The following is a 14,653-nucleotide window of genomic DNA, read 5'->3' on the forward strand; positions in this document are numbered from 1 at the left end:
CTTTATTTGAGAGTTTTCTCGTGTTTAGAAAGAGGATACTGCAATAAGTCATCAGTTATTCTGAAGATAATTTCTTTATTTTATCTAACTAATGCACGTTTCCACGAAACATCTGACGGTATAACATCAATCCCTCCCACGTTATCGCATTTACTTCACCCGAAAACGCACATATTTACTCATCACGCGATACTCTATAACCAGTAGTGAGCGGTGGGCGAACTCCATAAACCCACACATTCTTTAATCTAATTACCCTAATCGGTCCTCGTCCTTCCGGGATATCTACCTAGCAGCTATTTACACCCTCCGTCTACTCCCGGCACCCCCGCATACCTCCTCAACGAAGCACAGAGCCGGTTCACTGAACATCGTTTAACTTAATTTCCCGATTATCGATGTGATTACATAAACACTGTTGAATTCTGCGCAAATTTGACCAGCTGGAATCCGAAAGCTCTTTTTGATTCACTGTGCTGCGCGCCGTATTGGCGAGGCCTTTTTTCTATTTCACTTCACTTTTGAATTCCGAACGATCCCGTAGAACAGTGTCTGTCAAACTTGTTTACTTCACGGCACACTGGCGAAAGGAATTTGTTCCGCGGCACTCCAAATAAAAATTCCTTTAAAAAGTAAATGTACTTTATTAATATGATTGGAAATTAAAGAGTAACCAACATTTGTTAAACTAACTAACTGACTAACTATCACACCGTTTCTCCGCAGGGGTAGGCAGAGAGGACGGACCGCCAAACAATTCGGTCTTGGCACACACTCCTTGCCTCATTCACATTCATACATCGTCTCATACATACTCTTCTATTATTCTGACTCTTGACATGGCCCGTCACAAGTATCTGATTCACTTGGTCGTATTTTATCATCAGGTATGTACACGGATGGTAATAACTTTACTAGTGAGAAGGATGCAATTGATTTTTAAAAAGAATTCTGTTAAAACGCAGCTTTAAATTAATTTTTAAAAACACGTTTTAAAACGGCTTTTACTTTATTATTGCAGAAGATATTGTTTCGTTGTGACGTTTTCATTTTTCTGGCATTATCAGCTTTGTTCTGCTCCCACCAACCATAGAGCATGAATTCAAACTACGCTTGATTTTGTACTTGAAACGGCACGCACCTAGGAAAAAATGCGACAAGTATATTGGTCTACAATACCACTGTAGCATCCCATCTGAATTATTGTACAAGTGTAATATTTATAAGTAACAAAACCCAAATTAAGAGAATGGAAGTAATTCAGAACAGAGGCATGAGGTCAATACTGTGTTGTAGCAGGTACACCAGAATAAAAACCATGCAACGTCAACTCAATCTTTTAAGTGTGTGGCAACGATTAGTTTATAATACCTTAGTGTTTATTTATAAGCTAAAAAATAAAATGTTACCTGACTATATTTCAATTCTTTGACATATAGTCGGGTAACAGTGCAGAAGAGTTAGAATTAATAGTGCAGTTCATTTATATCCTACGAGAAACTGCAACAATTTTAGGCTTCCTAAAACACATTTATCGGGAACACAAAACAATATTTATTATAAAGGTTTTTAAATGTTCAATGAACTCCCGGTAATTGTTAAGGAAGCTAAAAGTCTTGCAGTTTTTCGTGGATTATGTCTCAATGTTGTGAAATCTAAATTTTAGTATGTAAGTAGTAAATAATATTGTAGTAGTCATAGAAAATAATATATTAGGTATAAGATGTAAACTCTTATAACTAAATAAAATATACATAAAAAAAAATAAAAAAATAAATAACAATTAAGCCGTCATTGACAAAAGACTGGAGAGAAAAACCGCTGTTTACTCTCAATATTCGTAGCATATGTTCGCCGATTGTGTGCATTAGATCTTGTGAAAAAAGGGTGACTTGTGATTAATCGAATATCCTTCCCAAGTATGGGCCCCGCTGGACATCAAATAAAAGAATCACCAAACGTAAGTGCAGACATCTGGCGATTACTTTTTGTGTTGGTTGGGGTAGCGCCAATCTCCATTTCAAATTACAAGTATCCTGGAACAGAGAAAATGATAACGCCTTTCTCTGCCCCAAATTACGCTGACGTAATTCCAGCGTCATCGCACAGATGTATTTCTATATTTATATATGATATTAGCAAAATAGACCATAATCCACCAAACAACTAAACAATGATCGTCTTACTCATAATAGATGATACGGAGGAATAAGAACAGGTTAGTAGAAAACGTTACTCGTAATCACGCCCATGCATACTGCGTATACAAGCCGTAATACCACAGCATTAGTGGCTGACAGATTTTTAATCCGCCTGCCCCTCGGGATTTCGCGGATTTTGTTAACAATCTGGTTGATTTGACAAATATAGATCGGTCGCGCAGTGAAAATTTAAAAAAGCAGTAATACCCATTGGTATCACTATTAGAGGAATATTTTGAATAGAAATATCGATTTACCAAAGCAAATTTCGGAAAGCATTATCAAATAGGCCAAATTTCGAAGCAATTCAATGCATACCGGGTCATTCACAAATTTCATCTGAAGAAACGTGAAGTTAGCAACCAAACGTGAAATGTGCGAATGACCGTATTTTTGAGGATTGGAACAAGGTGGTGCCTATCTAAAATAATCTTTCATGAATATTATTGTGAGTAAATATGTTAACCCTAGCAGTATACGACCCTCTTCACCGTATACCTTATACCAGCGGCGTAATAGGGGACACACGACGCATAGGTGTACACAAATGGCTAAACACCACGGTACTAAAGCATAGTCGAACTACGCAACTCAGGCCTCATATCGGCACGGCGTGGCATAGAGTGGGTGTACTTGTTCCCTTACCCACAATCCCTATGTTGGGTTTATACCTGTCAAACTCTCCCATCCCTGTCTCGCGTAGATCAATATGATTTACTTGACATATAAATGTGTAGATGTTGAGTATATTTATAATTGAAGATGTTTGAAATAAATAGGAAATATTTAAAACGAACAGTTTCGAGGTATCTTCCTTCCTGAGTCTTCTTGTGGTACACTGGTGTGCCGCAGCACACAGTTTGGCAGACACTGCCGTAGAACAATTTATTATGTTACAAAATTGGTTATTTTCTATTGTCTTTTACAGACTTTGAGTTGGCCAGCAGATTAGTATGTAATTTAAACCCTTATTATTTTACTGTTTTGGCGAAGCCCTTTTATCTGGATTTGTTATAACCCTTCGTGAAATCTTTACGTTCTTCCAAAAAAACCTGATATCATGTTACAAACTGGTAATGTCTCTATAGCCTGGGCACCTAGTATTTTATAGCCTACGAGTTTACTAGTGTTAGTTAGGAAAAAAATTTGTATTGTTTTACTGCAGGTGTTATAACGTCTTTTTCTGGGCGGATTCTGGTTTTACTTAAGGATAAGGAACTGTCGTAACGTTACTATTATTAACGATTTTTATATTAACAGCGATTCAAGTTCTCTCTGATGACAGTAGAATTGTCTATAACCTTAAAATTAACTACTTTTACGTTAAATGCGATTCCAGTTCTCTCTCAGAGTATTTAGGGTATGTTGTTAGGCTGAAGATAGTTATCATTTAGGGTATGTTGTTAGGCTTAAGTTAGTTACTCTAGTTAATACTTAGGGTATTTTTTTAGGCTGAAGGTAGTTAGTTTAGTTAGTATTTAGAGTATGTTGTTAGGCTAAAGGTAGTTTCTAGTTAATACTTAGGTTATGTTATCATGACGAATGTAGTCACTAGTTAGTAGTTAGGATATGTTGTAAGGCTGAATGTAGTTACCTTAGTTATCATTTAGGGTATTTTGTTAGGGTGAAGGTAGTTACTCCAGTTTTCATTTAGGATATTTTTTAGGCTGAATTTAGTTACGCTAGTTAGTATTTAGGGTATGTTGTTACGCTGAAGGTAGATACTCTCGTTAGCATTTAGGAAATATTGTATGGCTGAAGGTAGTTACTAGTTGGTACTTAGGTTATGTTATCATGACGAATGTAGTCACTAGTTAGTAGTTAGGATATGTTGTAAGGCTGAATGTAGTTACTTTAGTTATCATTAAGTGTATGTTGTTAGGCTGAAGGTAGTTACTATAGGTAGCATTTAGGGAATTTTGTTAAGGTGAAGGTAGTTATTCCAGTTATCATTTAGGGTATTTTTTTGGCTGAAGGTAGTTACTCTAGTTAGTATTTAGGGTATGTTGTTACGCTGACGGTAGTTACTAGATAGTAATTAAGTAAAGTTATCAGACTGAAGGTAGTTACTAGATAGTAATTAAGTAAGTTATCATACTAAAGGTAGTTACTATAGCTAGAGTTTGTAATTAGGTTATGTTGTAAGGCTGAAGGTAGTTACTATTTAGTAATTAGGGTATGTTATTAAACTAAGCGAAGTTACTAGTTAGTAATTAGGGGATGTTGTCATGCAGAAGGTAATAGGGTAGGTAGTAGTAGACGGGAAGGATATGGGTAAGACGAAGACCAGAAAACTAGTGGAACCTAGTGGCTAGTGGTAATGAGTAGGAGAAGTAAGAAGTGGAAAATTTTTAGTAGGTGCCAATGCGGATTGGAAGATGCTCAAACGAATAACAAAACTTCGTCGACATCACTCGTAATACAGTTACTATATTTCAAATTAGCCAATATCGACATCTCTGCTTTAGGATTTTGTAATTGGCTGATTATACAGAGTACATAACTTTTGTGTATAAATTCCCGTACATTTTCATTAGAGATACAGTAAATATTTACGTTTTAATCACCGCCTGCTAATAGTTGCACAACCCGCCCACTTTCCCGTTTGGAATGTTTCACTGCACTGACAGTGCGCCAGGGAATCAAAAGCCCATATGCGTGAGGAAGCTCTATACTCTAGGGCTTTTTCACACATGACAGGGTATTCGTTCATTAAAAGACTTAACGTACATCAGCAAACGCGTGCTGCGGAAATTGTACAATTTTCCAAACGAGATCCTTTGAATAAAAATATGCAAATATACCTCGCATCCAAAAAGCTTTATTCGCTGAAATCTAGTTATTAAAGTTTTTTTTCGTTAGCTCCACGCTGGAGGCAATAAGGAAAATCATTTTCACCATGGCCTTTGTCATCTTTTTGGATGCTGTGTGTGTGTTTTTTTTTTTAATGAAAGAAACGAGAGAAAGTTCTGGAAAGGAAACCGACACCATTTGGGAGGCGGGTATGGGTCACCCGGGAACCATTTATTCTATAACCAACACCTCTGCCATAGGTCACCCCAGAGGTGCCCGGATTCATTGGGTGAAGTGTGTTCAGGTCTTGGCGGCGGATGCCCAGCAGTTGCATGGTGGTACGGATCGGGAGAGGCCGGTTTGAGGAGACTCTTTGATCTCTCCAATTGTTCTCTCTCGACCTATCGTCTTGAACCGCAGCTGGAGGTATGGAGTCATACGTCAAGCACTGGACACACTAAGCCCTAGATTTCTCCCAAACCCTAGTAATTTTTTCCTTCCCAGAACTTCAGACGTACTTGACTTATTTTAACCAGTGATTCCCAACATTATTTGGAGAAAAAAAAAAAAATTTTGGAATCCGGTGACTTTTTTTTGTTCAACTTTTAATATAAACAAAAAACAGTAGGTATTGAACAGTCAGTATCGGGTTGAGGTGTTGGTCGGTTACTAGGCAGAAGGTTTTTTTACTTAAAATTTAAGTAGGTATATGTTGTGTATGTGTGTGTGTGTGTGTGTGTGTGTGAGGGTGTGTGTGTGTGTGTATATGTGTGTGTGTGTGTGTGTGTGTGTGTGTGAGGGTGTGTGTGTGTGTGTGTGTGTGCTTATGCGATCGCGCAAGTGTACCTCTTTGCCTGAATTGTACAGTGTTTTCCAATAAGAGGTGTTATTTTGATATTCAAAGAAAAATGCCATTTTTAAATATAAATGATCTAATGTTTATTTCATTATAAAGAAAAAGGTATGCCGTTAAAAGTGAAAAATAACATAATTCAAATGATCCACGATGATGACATCATGACCACGACCACGCCTACAGGACCATATCCTTTTCATTAAATTTTCCATAACAAAATCGCAAAGTGGCTGCCTTATGTCCTCGATAGCCTCACGAATTCCATCTTTAAGGTCTTGAATCGACGCTGGGCTGTTGGTGTAGTCCTTCTCTTTCACGTGGCCTCAAAGGAAAAAGTCGCAAGGTGTTAAATCACAAGATCTCGGTGGCCAATTGTGATCACCTCTTCGAGAGATAACACGGTCCAGACACTTTTCCCGAAAAAGATCAATGGTTTCGTTACTTGTGTGGCACGTAGCGCCATCTTGTTGAAAGCAAACGTTGTCCAGATCAATAGCATTCAATTCCGGCCATAAAAAATCATCAATTCTTTAATTAATATTCAAAATAACACCTCTTATTGGAAAACCCTGTATTTTGAAGTCTTGTGAGTGTGCATTGATTAAGTTACGAGCAATTTTTTTCTTAAATGACGTTATTGAGTCAAAAAATTATGATAATTTTTATGTGTAAATTTTTTGATCTCAGAGCACAATTCCATTTATCGTTACAACCATAACCCTCCTTCCTTACATCCATGCAAACATTATCATGAAATAACTACACAGCATCCCCAAAGATAACGTAGGCCATAATAGACCCTTGGGGAATATTATCTTCTTTCTGGCCTCCTGTGTGGAGATAATGTAAAATATGAACAATACATTTTTTATAAAGAAGGTACGACAGAACAATGAGCAAAATTCAACTGCAAACTTAGGAGAAACGCGTATAACGAAATGTTGGCAGTGTTTTATATGAAAATGATTTGTATTCTACTCTCAAACGCTTTCTAAATAACTTTCCATGCTGCCGGAGGCAATTTCAATGAAAATAACAGTAAAAGGGAACTCGAGCCGGCTGTAAATTTAGCACGTAATTGAAACCTTTATGTGCTTCCGCATCCATTTAGAAAATAAAATGAGCATTTTAAACAGACACAAATACAACTACATAAAAACACAACTTACAAAAATAATAACGTGATACCATCGTGAGTATTTTTTCTATACGTTCATGACGAATACATTCAAGGTCAATTAATTTCTATATATTCCTGTCGAATGCTTCCACGATCAGTTGATTTCTATATATTTCTATCGAATACTTTGACGGTCAGTTAATTTCTTCCTGTGAATGCTTCCACCATCAGATAATTCCTGATTAATGCCGAATGCTTTCACAATCAGTTATTTTCTATATATTTAGAAAATATTCCTGTCGAATGCTTCCATAATACGTTAATTTCTATGTATTCCTATCGAATGCTTGCACGATCAGTTAATTTCTATATACTCCTGCCGAATGCTTCTACGATCAGATAACTTCTATTTATTCCTGTCAAATGCTTCCATAATCCTTTAATTTCTATATATTCAGTTGATCAAAAAATAACTGATTGTGAAATGCTTCCATAATCCGTTAATTTCTCTATATTCCTATCAAATGCTTGCACAATTAGTTAATTTTTATATATTCCTGTTGAATACTTCCACGATCAGTAAATGTATGTGTTCCTGTGGAACGCTTCCAAGATTAGTAAATTTATTTATTAACGCCTTTCGGGCTTTTATATAAAACTAGTATTAATAAATTAACTTGCTAGTGAGAATAATAATAGAAACAATAATATTTATTCCAGTATAGCGATAGAATTTAAAAAATAAGATCGTAAACAAATACAAAGAAGAGACAAGAGATAAAAGGTATTGATACCTGCCAGTGCCTAGAGTGAATAGCAAAAATCAACATTAAAAGAAAAAGCAAGGTACATGGTAAATATTTACAAAAACAAAATATTTACCTAAAAATTTATGCGAAACAAAATGGCAGAAATAATTCATTTTGTACATATTCCCGTCGAATACCTCCACGATAATTTAATTTCTGTATATTTCTGTCGGATGCTTTCACGTTCAGTTAGTTTCTATATATGGCTGAAGTATTGACATTTTGTCATAGCATCTTTTATTATAAAATTTCTCCTTCCATTGACTTCGTGTAATATGTAATCTGTTAATTGGACTTGGTATTTTAGTTAATAAATAAAATGAATAAATTTTCCTGTAAAATACTTCAATGAACGTTAATTTCTGAGTGCTAGGTAAACCAAATCAGGAGTTTGTTTCCCAAAAGGATAAAAATTACTGCTTTTCAATTCGCTTACTGCACACCGCGTATGCTTTATGCACATTTAAAATGCTTTTGTTAATCAAAGTTTTTTTATAATTTATTTCAGGAACTCCATTTTGGTGCTTATTGGATATCGTGCCAATCAAAAATGAGAAACGCGAGGTGGTTTTATTCCTCGCCTCTCACAAGGACATCACAAACACCAAGATGGCCGAGATGTCCACCACAGAGGACTTTGACAGCGGTAAGCCAGCCTTCCATTTTACTGTCGGTGTTGTGTTCGTTCCATTGTCCAATATCGTCTGCCTCAGTGTCCAATATTGTCCATAGCTCGTATCTGTCCCATGCGCTATGTGATTTGTGATTTGGCATTTGAGTTTATTGGTGATTGTCTTGTGTACTATTCCCTAACACTAACTTACAAGAATGGCTGCAGTTGTCATTCAATATTATTTTGCATCAACAAAATTGTTTCTTTTGGGTTAAAAACATCCACGTTAAATTACAAACTTTATTTTTAAAATCAACGTTAAATTATCACCAGCCTGTTTTTAAAAGAGGAGATTTTTTACTTCACTTCACTTCATTATAAAACAAATAGAATTATACTCACTTGTTAACGGGTGTAAACGCTAATTCTTTTCGCAAAATCGGGCTTTGTTTTGTTAAAAGCTATAACTCTCGGGAATTTCCCTGGGATCAAATTGTAAAACAGCGAAACGGAATTACGTGTACTAAATAGTTCTCACCATACAATGCATCACTCGAATGCAGTAGTGAAAACGAATAAAACCGATTGTACAAAAATTCAAATGCTTGACCAAATGAAAACCAGGCGAAGGACTTACTTTTTAAAAAGTTTGTAACTTTTAACGGAATATTATTAAACAAAAATATGGCTTTGTGTTTATCGGTCTATTTATAACAACACCTACAACTAACTAACTGTGCCTTTTTCAGGTTATAAAATCCTTAATTAGACCAGAACCTAAATTAACCTTACCTTGACCAAAACTTAGACTTTCTCATAAAGTCCTAATCTAATCCTTTCCAACTCAACCAATCCTAACCTATAAGGAGAAATACGACCATTGCTAATTTATTAAGGCTCCGTAGTAAGCGATTAAAGATGGTTTGAAAGGGAGATATATAAATACGAATGTTAGAGGGAAGGCGCTAATATTAAAATTGAAATACAGCATCAAATCTCTCGAAAAATGCTTACGCTGTGATTTTTTTATTATTACATATTAAATAACAGAACAAAACGTGATTTTACTTTGCGATTTTTTTCTATAGATGATTTCATACAACTACCGTTTGGGCATAACAAATGTAAACATATTATCTTCAAAAAGAATACGATTTTTTTTTAAACTTAAAGTGTTAAAGAGAAATATATGTTATAAATTGGTAGAACTTTGGAATGCGGGGTTTAAGAATCTCTTCAAATCATTGTTAATTCTGGCTAAAAAACGAGTAATGCAGGCATTACAAATGAACTAACAGGTTTCTTGATAATCTTTTAGTAAATTACAAAATGAAACCAATTGAAAATCCATATATTTTTGCATTGAGGTCTTTGTATCGTAATGATATTTGTTTTCATTCTTTGTATTGTTATGAAAGCAAATTGATAAAACATTCTTAAATTATTTATGAGCAATGTTATATGATTTGCTATGATAGTATATTCGTAATCTAAAAAAAGGTTATCAGGAAACCTGTTAAGAAGAAGTTACAAGCCAAAAATTTGTATATTATTGGTATACCTTATATTGTAGGTAATAGGCATTGAAATCGCTTGACAAAGGGAGTCTAGAAACGTTCGATTTCAAGCACAAAACTTGTTTTTATTCATTTTGTAAATAATTTTATAAGAAAGCAAAAAAGTTAATCAAGTGAAACTGTCACAAATAATCTTAGCTATAATACTGTATTTTTAAAAGTTTTTTCCTTTATGCGTTCATACATTTCTATCAAAAATATATTATTAGTTTACATATATATTTTATTGAGTAATTTATTTTTTGTTTGCGTTTTACTCAAGCGAAACGATAGGAAAACCTTCAATTTATCTAAATCATATTTTTGGTATTTATAATGTACATCAATTCGTTATAAAGGTTAATCAAAATAGTGATTTAGCACTAAGCTTCGCCTTAATTCATTCGCCAAGGCTGCAATCCCGTTAATAACCGGAATCACAAATAATTTGAAGAGATTCTTAATAAATTAGCAATAGTCATTTTTCTCCGTGTAACCAAATCCAATCTGCTCTGACGAAGGCACAGTTATATTATTAAATCCTTGTACACAAAGCTGGTTTTTCCGAATGAGTTTGTTTTGACTCATTGTGAGTTATGTTGTTTGTGCAATGTAATATACCATGCAATAAACAAAGCTTCACAGTTTTAAAAATACATGTCCTATTTGTGCCGAGTCGCTTGGTGCATCATAACACGAAGCAACGTACTGCATGTTAAATGTAAAATTCTTCCCGTTTGCTCAGTGCATGTCACACCAAACAGTGTGCTAATTAGCTAAGCATTTCCGCCACAATAGCTGATACCAATTACCCCTCTACATATAAACGCACCAAGGCACGTGAAAGTTTCACCGGGGCGGAAAAGCTCCTGGAATGGAAGAGTTCATATTAATCCTCACACATCCTACGCTACGAACGATTCTAAAGATAGACACACACTGGATCGACGTACGCTACGTAAGCAACGCATGAAGATATCTGGAACAAATTTGTAAATCATATATTTTCTATAGAAATAGATGATTTAGAAACACACTTGTCACACGCAACGCAAACCGACGCCTCAATCGCTGTGCCGATCTGGGCAGTCCAGATCGTCTAAAGATGAAGGAGGTGGCTTCACGCCTTCAACAAGTTGATTTTACATATATAAATGGTATTATCTACGCAACTATTGTTATATCTATGGTTGTTTGTTCTGACAGTTGGTTAAATAAAATAATCAAATAAGTAAATCTTCACCCTTTGAATCGCACAACATGACAAAGCACGGATTGCGTCTGTTGACAACTGAAACACATAAACATAACCTAAAAACTAAACTCTAAATCATCTGGCGTATTTAATAACTATAGACATTTGACATTTGTCATCTGGTCACACGCGTTGAGTATGCAGAACCAGTGTGCACGTTGACCTAGGAACGTACTAATGCGTTAATCACGTAAGTGGATCCAGTGTGTTTCTTCCTTAATTCTCACATATCCTACGCCCGAATGATTCTATACTACCTACAATAATTCATTAAATGAGCAGTGCCTAAGGTAATCTATTATTTATATGGGGGGTTTAATAACCTTATCTAAATCAAGAGATTCTTATTCGTAAGGCTTACTCAGTGTAATTATAACCTTATCACTACAAATTATACGTATTTTCCCAGTACTGGATTTACCTTTGATAAGGATAAGGGTAATCTACAAACGAAACGGGATCTACTTTTATAAAACTGGGAACATAACGTTATAAGATACATTATATTATACAACACTGCAGAAATAATTCAATAGACGTGTGGTGTGTCCGTGTTTCCGAAGTAAGCACAATTATTCCTCACTTCATGAGAATTTGATCTAAATTATTTTTGCTGTGCAGATACTCAATTTAATTGACCTATCAAAGCCTTAGGGTCGAAAGTTTTTATGTAAATTGGCAACAACCATTTTTTTTTAATTTGTATAACATAACACACGATATCTGTGATTTTTAGACTCTCAATTGTAGTTTTTATGCTGGTTGAGTTTTAGGGTATTAAGACAAAATACAGTGTTGTAAACATACTAACGTCCTTTCAGTACATCATCAAGGCAGATCACAGCTGCAAGACTATCTGAAAGAATAAGAAAAAAACACACATCCAAATCTCACACCCTTTATGCTTCAAATGCTTAGCAAAGGAGTCTTTAGGGTATTGTGCCGTACTACGCTACCTCCTTCTTTACAAAAAACGAATTACACACCTTCCTTGATGATGATATAACATAAATTACTGAACCCGAAACATTCACGTCTTTGGTGCACAATGCAACACAAACCCCTCATTCACAACCTAGCATGATAAAATAACCAAATTTGTTTAACTCTTTCATGTGAATATACCTAACCTAACCTAACACCTAACCATTTTACCCAATAATCGCATCTTCATATTTTCCGCAATCTTTTTTAATAACTCAGAGTAAATATGTATTTTTGATTGATTAATATTAATTTAATATACAAATGAAGATGCGAAATCACGATTTACCAATTGAAAACCAAAAAATCAAACGATCGTCTAATAACTGTAAATAACCAACATAAATAACTTTTCTCAGAATAAAGATTAATTCTCACAACAACAAAAAAACATTTAACACATACAACAACAACAAAAATCAATGAATTGTTTTAATTTGAATTTTATGAGAGTTTACAGCTATTAAATGATTGCGATTGTTTAATCGCGTCGTTTTGTCGTTTTGGAAACTCTCTTCTGCCCGCATCCAATGTGCCCTCCACACCCAGTAGGGTGGTGCAGTGTGCCCCCAATGTGCCCTCCACTCCCAGTATGGTGACGCAGTGTGCCCTCAATGTGCCCTCCACTCCCAGTATGGTGACGCAGTGTGCCCCCAATGTGCCCTCCACTCCCAGTAGGGCGGCGCAGAATGCCCTCAATGTGCCCTCCACTCCCAGTAAGGTGGCACAGAATGCCCTCAATGTGCCCTCCACTCCCAGTAGGGTGGCGCAGAAACCCTCAATGTGAAAAGTGTACTTTCGCTTAATATCCCTCGCATCAGTGTTCTGCAATGGTATGTTTTTTTGAAAAGGTAAATGTGTACATAAAAAATATCCCTTTGACGTTTCGCAAAAAGCACAAAGTAACATTATTAATTTACTCTGTGCTTTTTGTCAAACGCTTGACGGACGTCCTATTTTCCCAATTTTAAGTGACTTTCAACCGATTAAATACATTTTTCTCCTTATATGTTATCTTTTAGTCAAAAAGCAAAACGAAAATTTTTAATCAAATGAAAAACTAAAAACCTTTGCGTACATCTCTTCATTTGCTTCACAGTTTTCCGAATCCTGTAAGAAGATTATTAGTATAATATCGCACCCTTGGAACAACAAGGTCCCATCTGAAATTTTAACCAATATTGATTTTTTGCATCAAAATGCTTGCGATTTTTTACCGAAACGTGTCCAATTTCTATGGAAAGTTTGCAGATAAATTATGCCACAAAATTGTATTTAAAACATTTTATAACCATTTCTAAGAACAACAAGAATTTAATTGAAAATAAGTTGTAACTGCCATAGATAAAAAAAAATTATGAGCAACATGGTTTCATTTGCATTGTACCTCGAGCATAGCCCTTCTAAAACAATATTTTATCAAAATATACATAAAAAAAATACATTTATTTAAATGTGAATATTCAGAACGTATTTTATTTTAATTATCTCTGCGTTTAAGAATATTCTATGCAAAAAAACATGATTTTAACCAAAAAATTATTAATCAGATCCTCTTATTACGAGTTTAGCTAATTTTAAAAGTAACAAGTTTCTATTATCTTAATTTTTTTTGACAAACTTCTCGTTTGATTTTGTTGAATCTTATGAAACATGAAAATATGTTAAATGAATTAAATGTTTCATTTCGGTTCTGTAATATCCTGAATATTAGTGTATGAGATGAGCTCACCTATAGATGGCACTAGATTAGTGTATTAGGTTACCAGTAGATGGCGTTTAGCTGTCTAGTATTGCAGAGACCGGATGGAAAATAAATAAGGTGTATTATTCCAACCGCCTGCTAATTAGGATATGAAAGCCCATTGCCAATCTAAAACATTAAAATTCCAAGTGTTTTGTTGTAGCCGGAGTTTTATTTAATCATAGAGGTTGTAAATGAAATATGAGATTTCACAACAGGTTTCATTGCAAAGTAACTAATTTGCGATTACACAACAGGTTTCATCGCAAAGTAACTAATTTGCGATGTAACCTGTTGTGTAATCTCATATTACCTGTTGTGTAAAATGAGATTACACAACAGGTTTCATCGAAAAGTAACTAATTTTCAAAGTATTTAATCGTTTGAATGTCACAAGATAAAGCATGAGTCACAACGCCCGCACGCTGAATGTTGGTTCTCGTCATAAGTCATCAATCAACCTTACCTTTCAGCTAACTTGTTATACGTGTAAAATATCATCTCTATATTACTATTATATACTACCTCGCCCTTTGGATCTCAGAAACCTGCTTGTTACAGTACCACGATACTTCCAATATCCATTGAATAAGGCAAATCGATCAATACAAATTACTTTACAAACAATACATGCTCCCACATTCAAGAATTATTTTTATGACAGATGTTTAGTATCAAATTTTACGTATTGGAAAAACACCTGTATGTATTTAGCGGAATTC

General features: G+C 34.9%; 1 protein-coding gene across 1 annotated transcript in view; it reads left to right on the forward strand.

The window, feature by feature from the left end:
* The window catches only part of Elk (Eag-like K[+] channel), a 622,750-nt gene that overhangs the window by 508,426 nt on the left and 99,671 nt on the right, over positions 1 to 14,653 (forward strand). Inside the window, exon 4 of the mRNA XM_089634754.1 lies at positions 8,288 to 8,425. Within this exon, the coding sequence (XP_089490880.1) occupies positions 8,288 to 8,425 (138 nt within the window). The remainder of the gene's footprint in view (positions 1 to 8,287; positions 8,426 to 14,653) is intronic.

Source organism: Hesperophylax consimilis, chromosome 8 (assembly GCF_061612785.1).
Source record: "Hesperophylax consimilis isolate HC1 chromosome 8, BYU_Hcon_1.0, whole genome shotgun sequence".
NCBI lineage: Eukaryota > Metazoa > Arthropoda > Insecta > Trichoptera > Limnephilidae > Hesperophylax > Hesperophylax consimilis.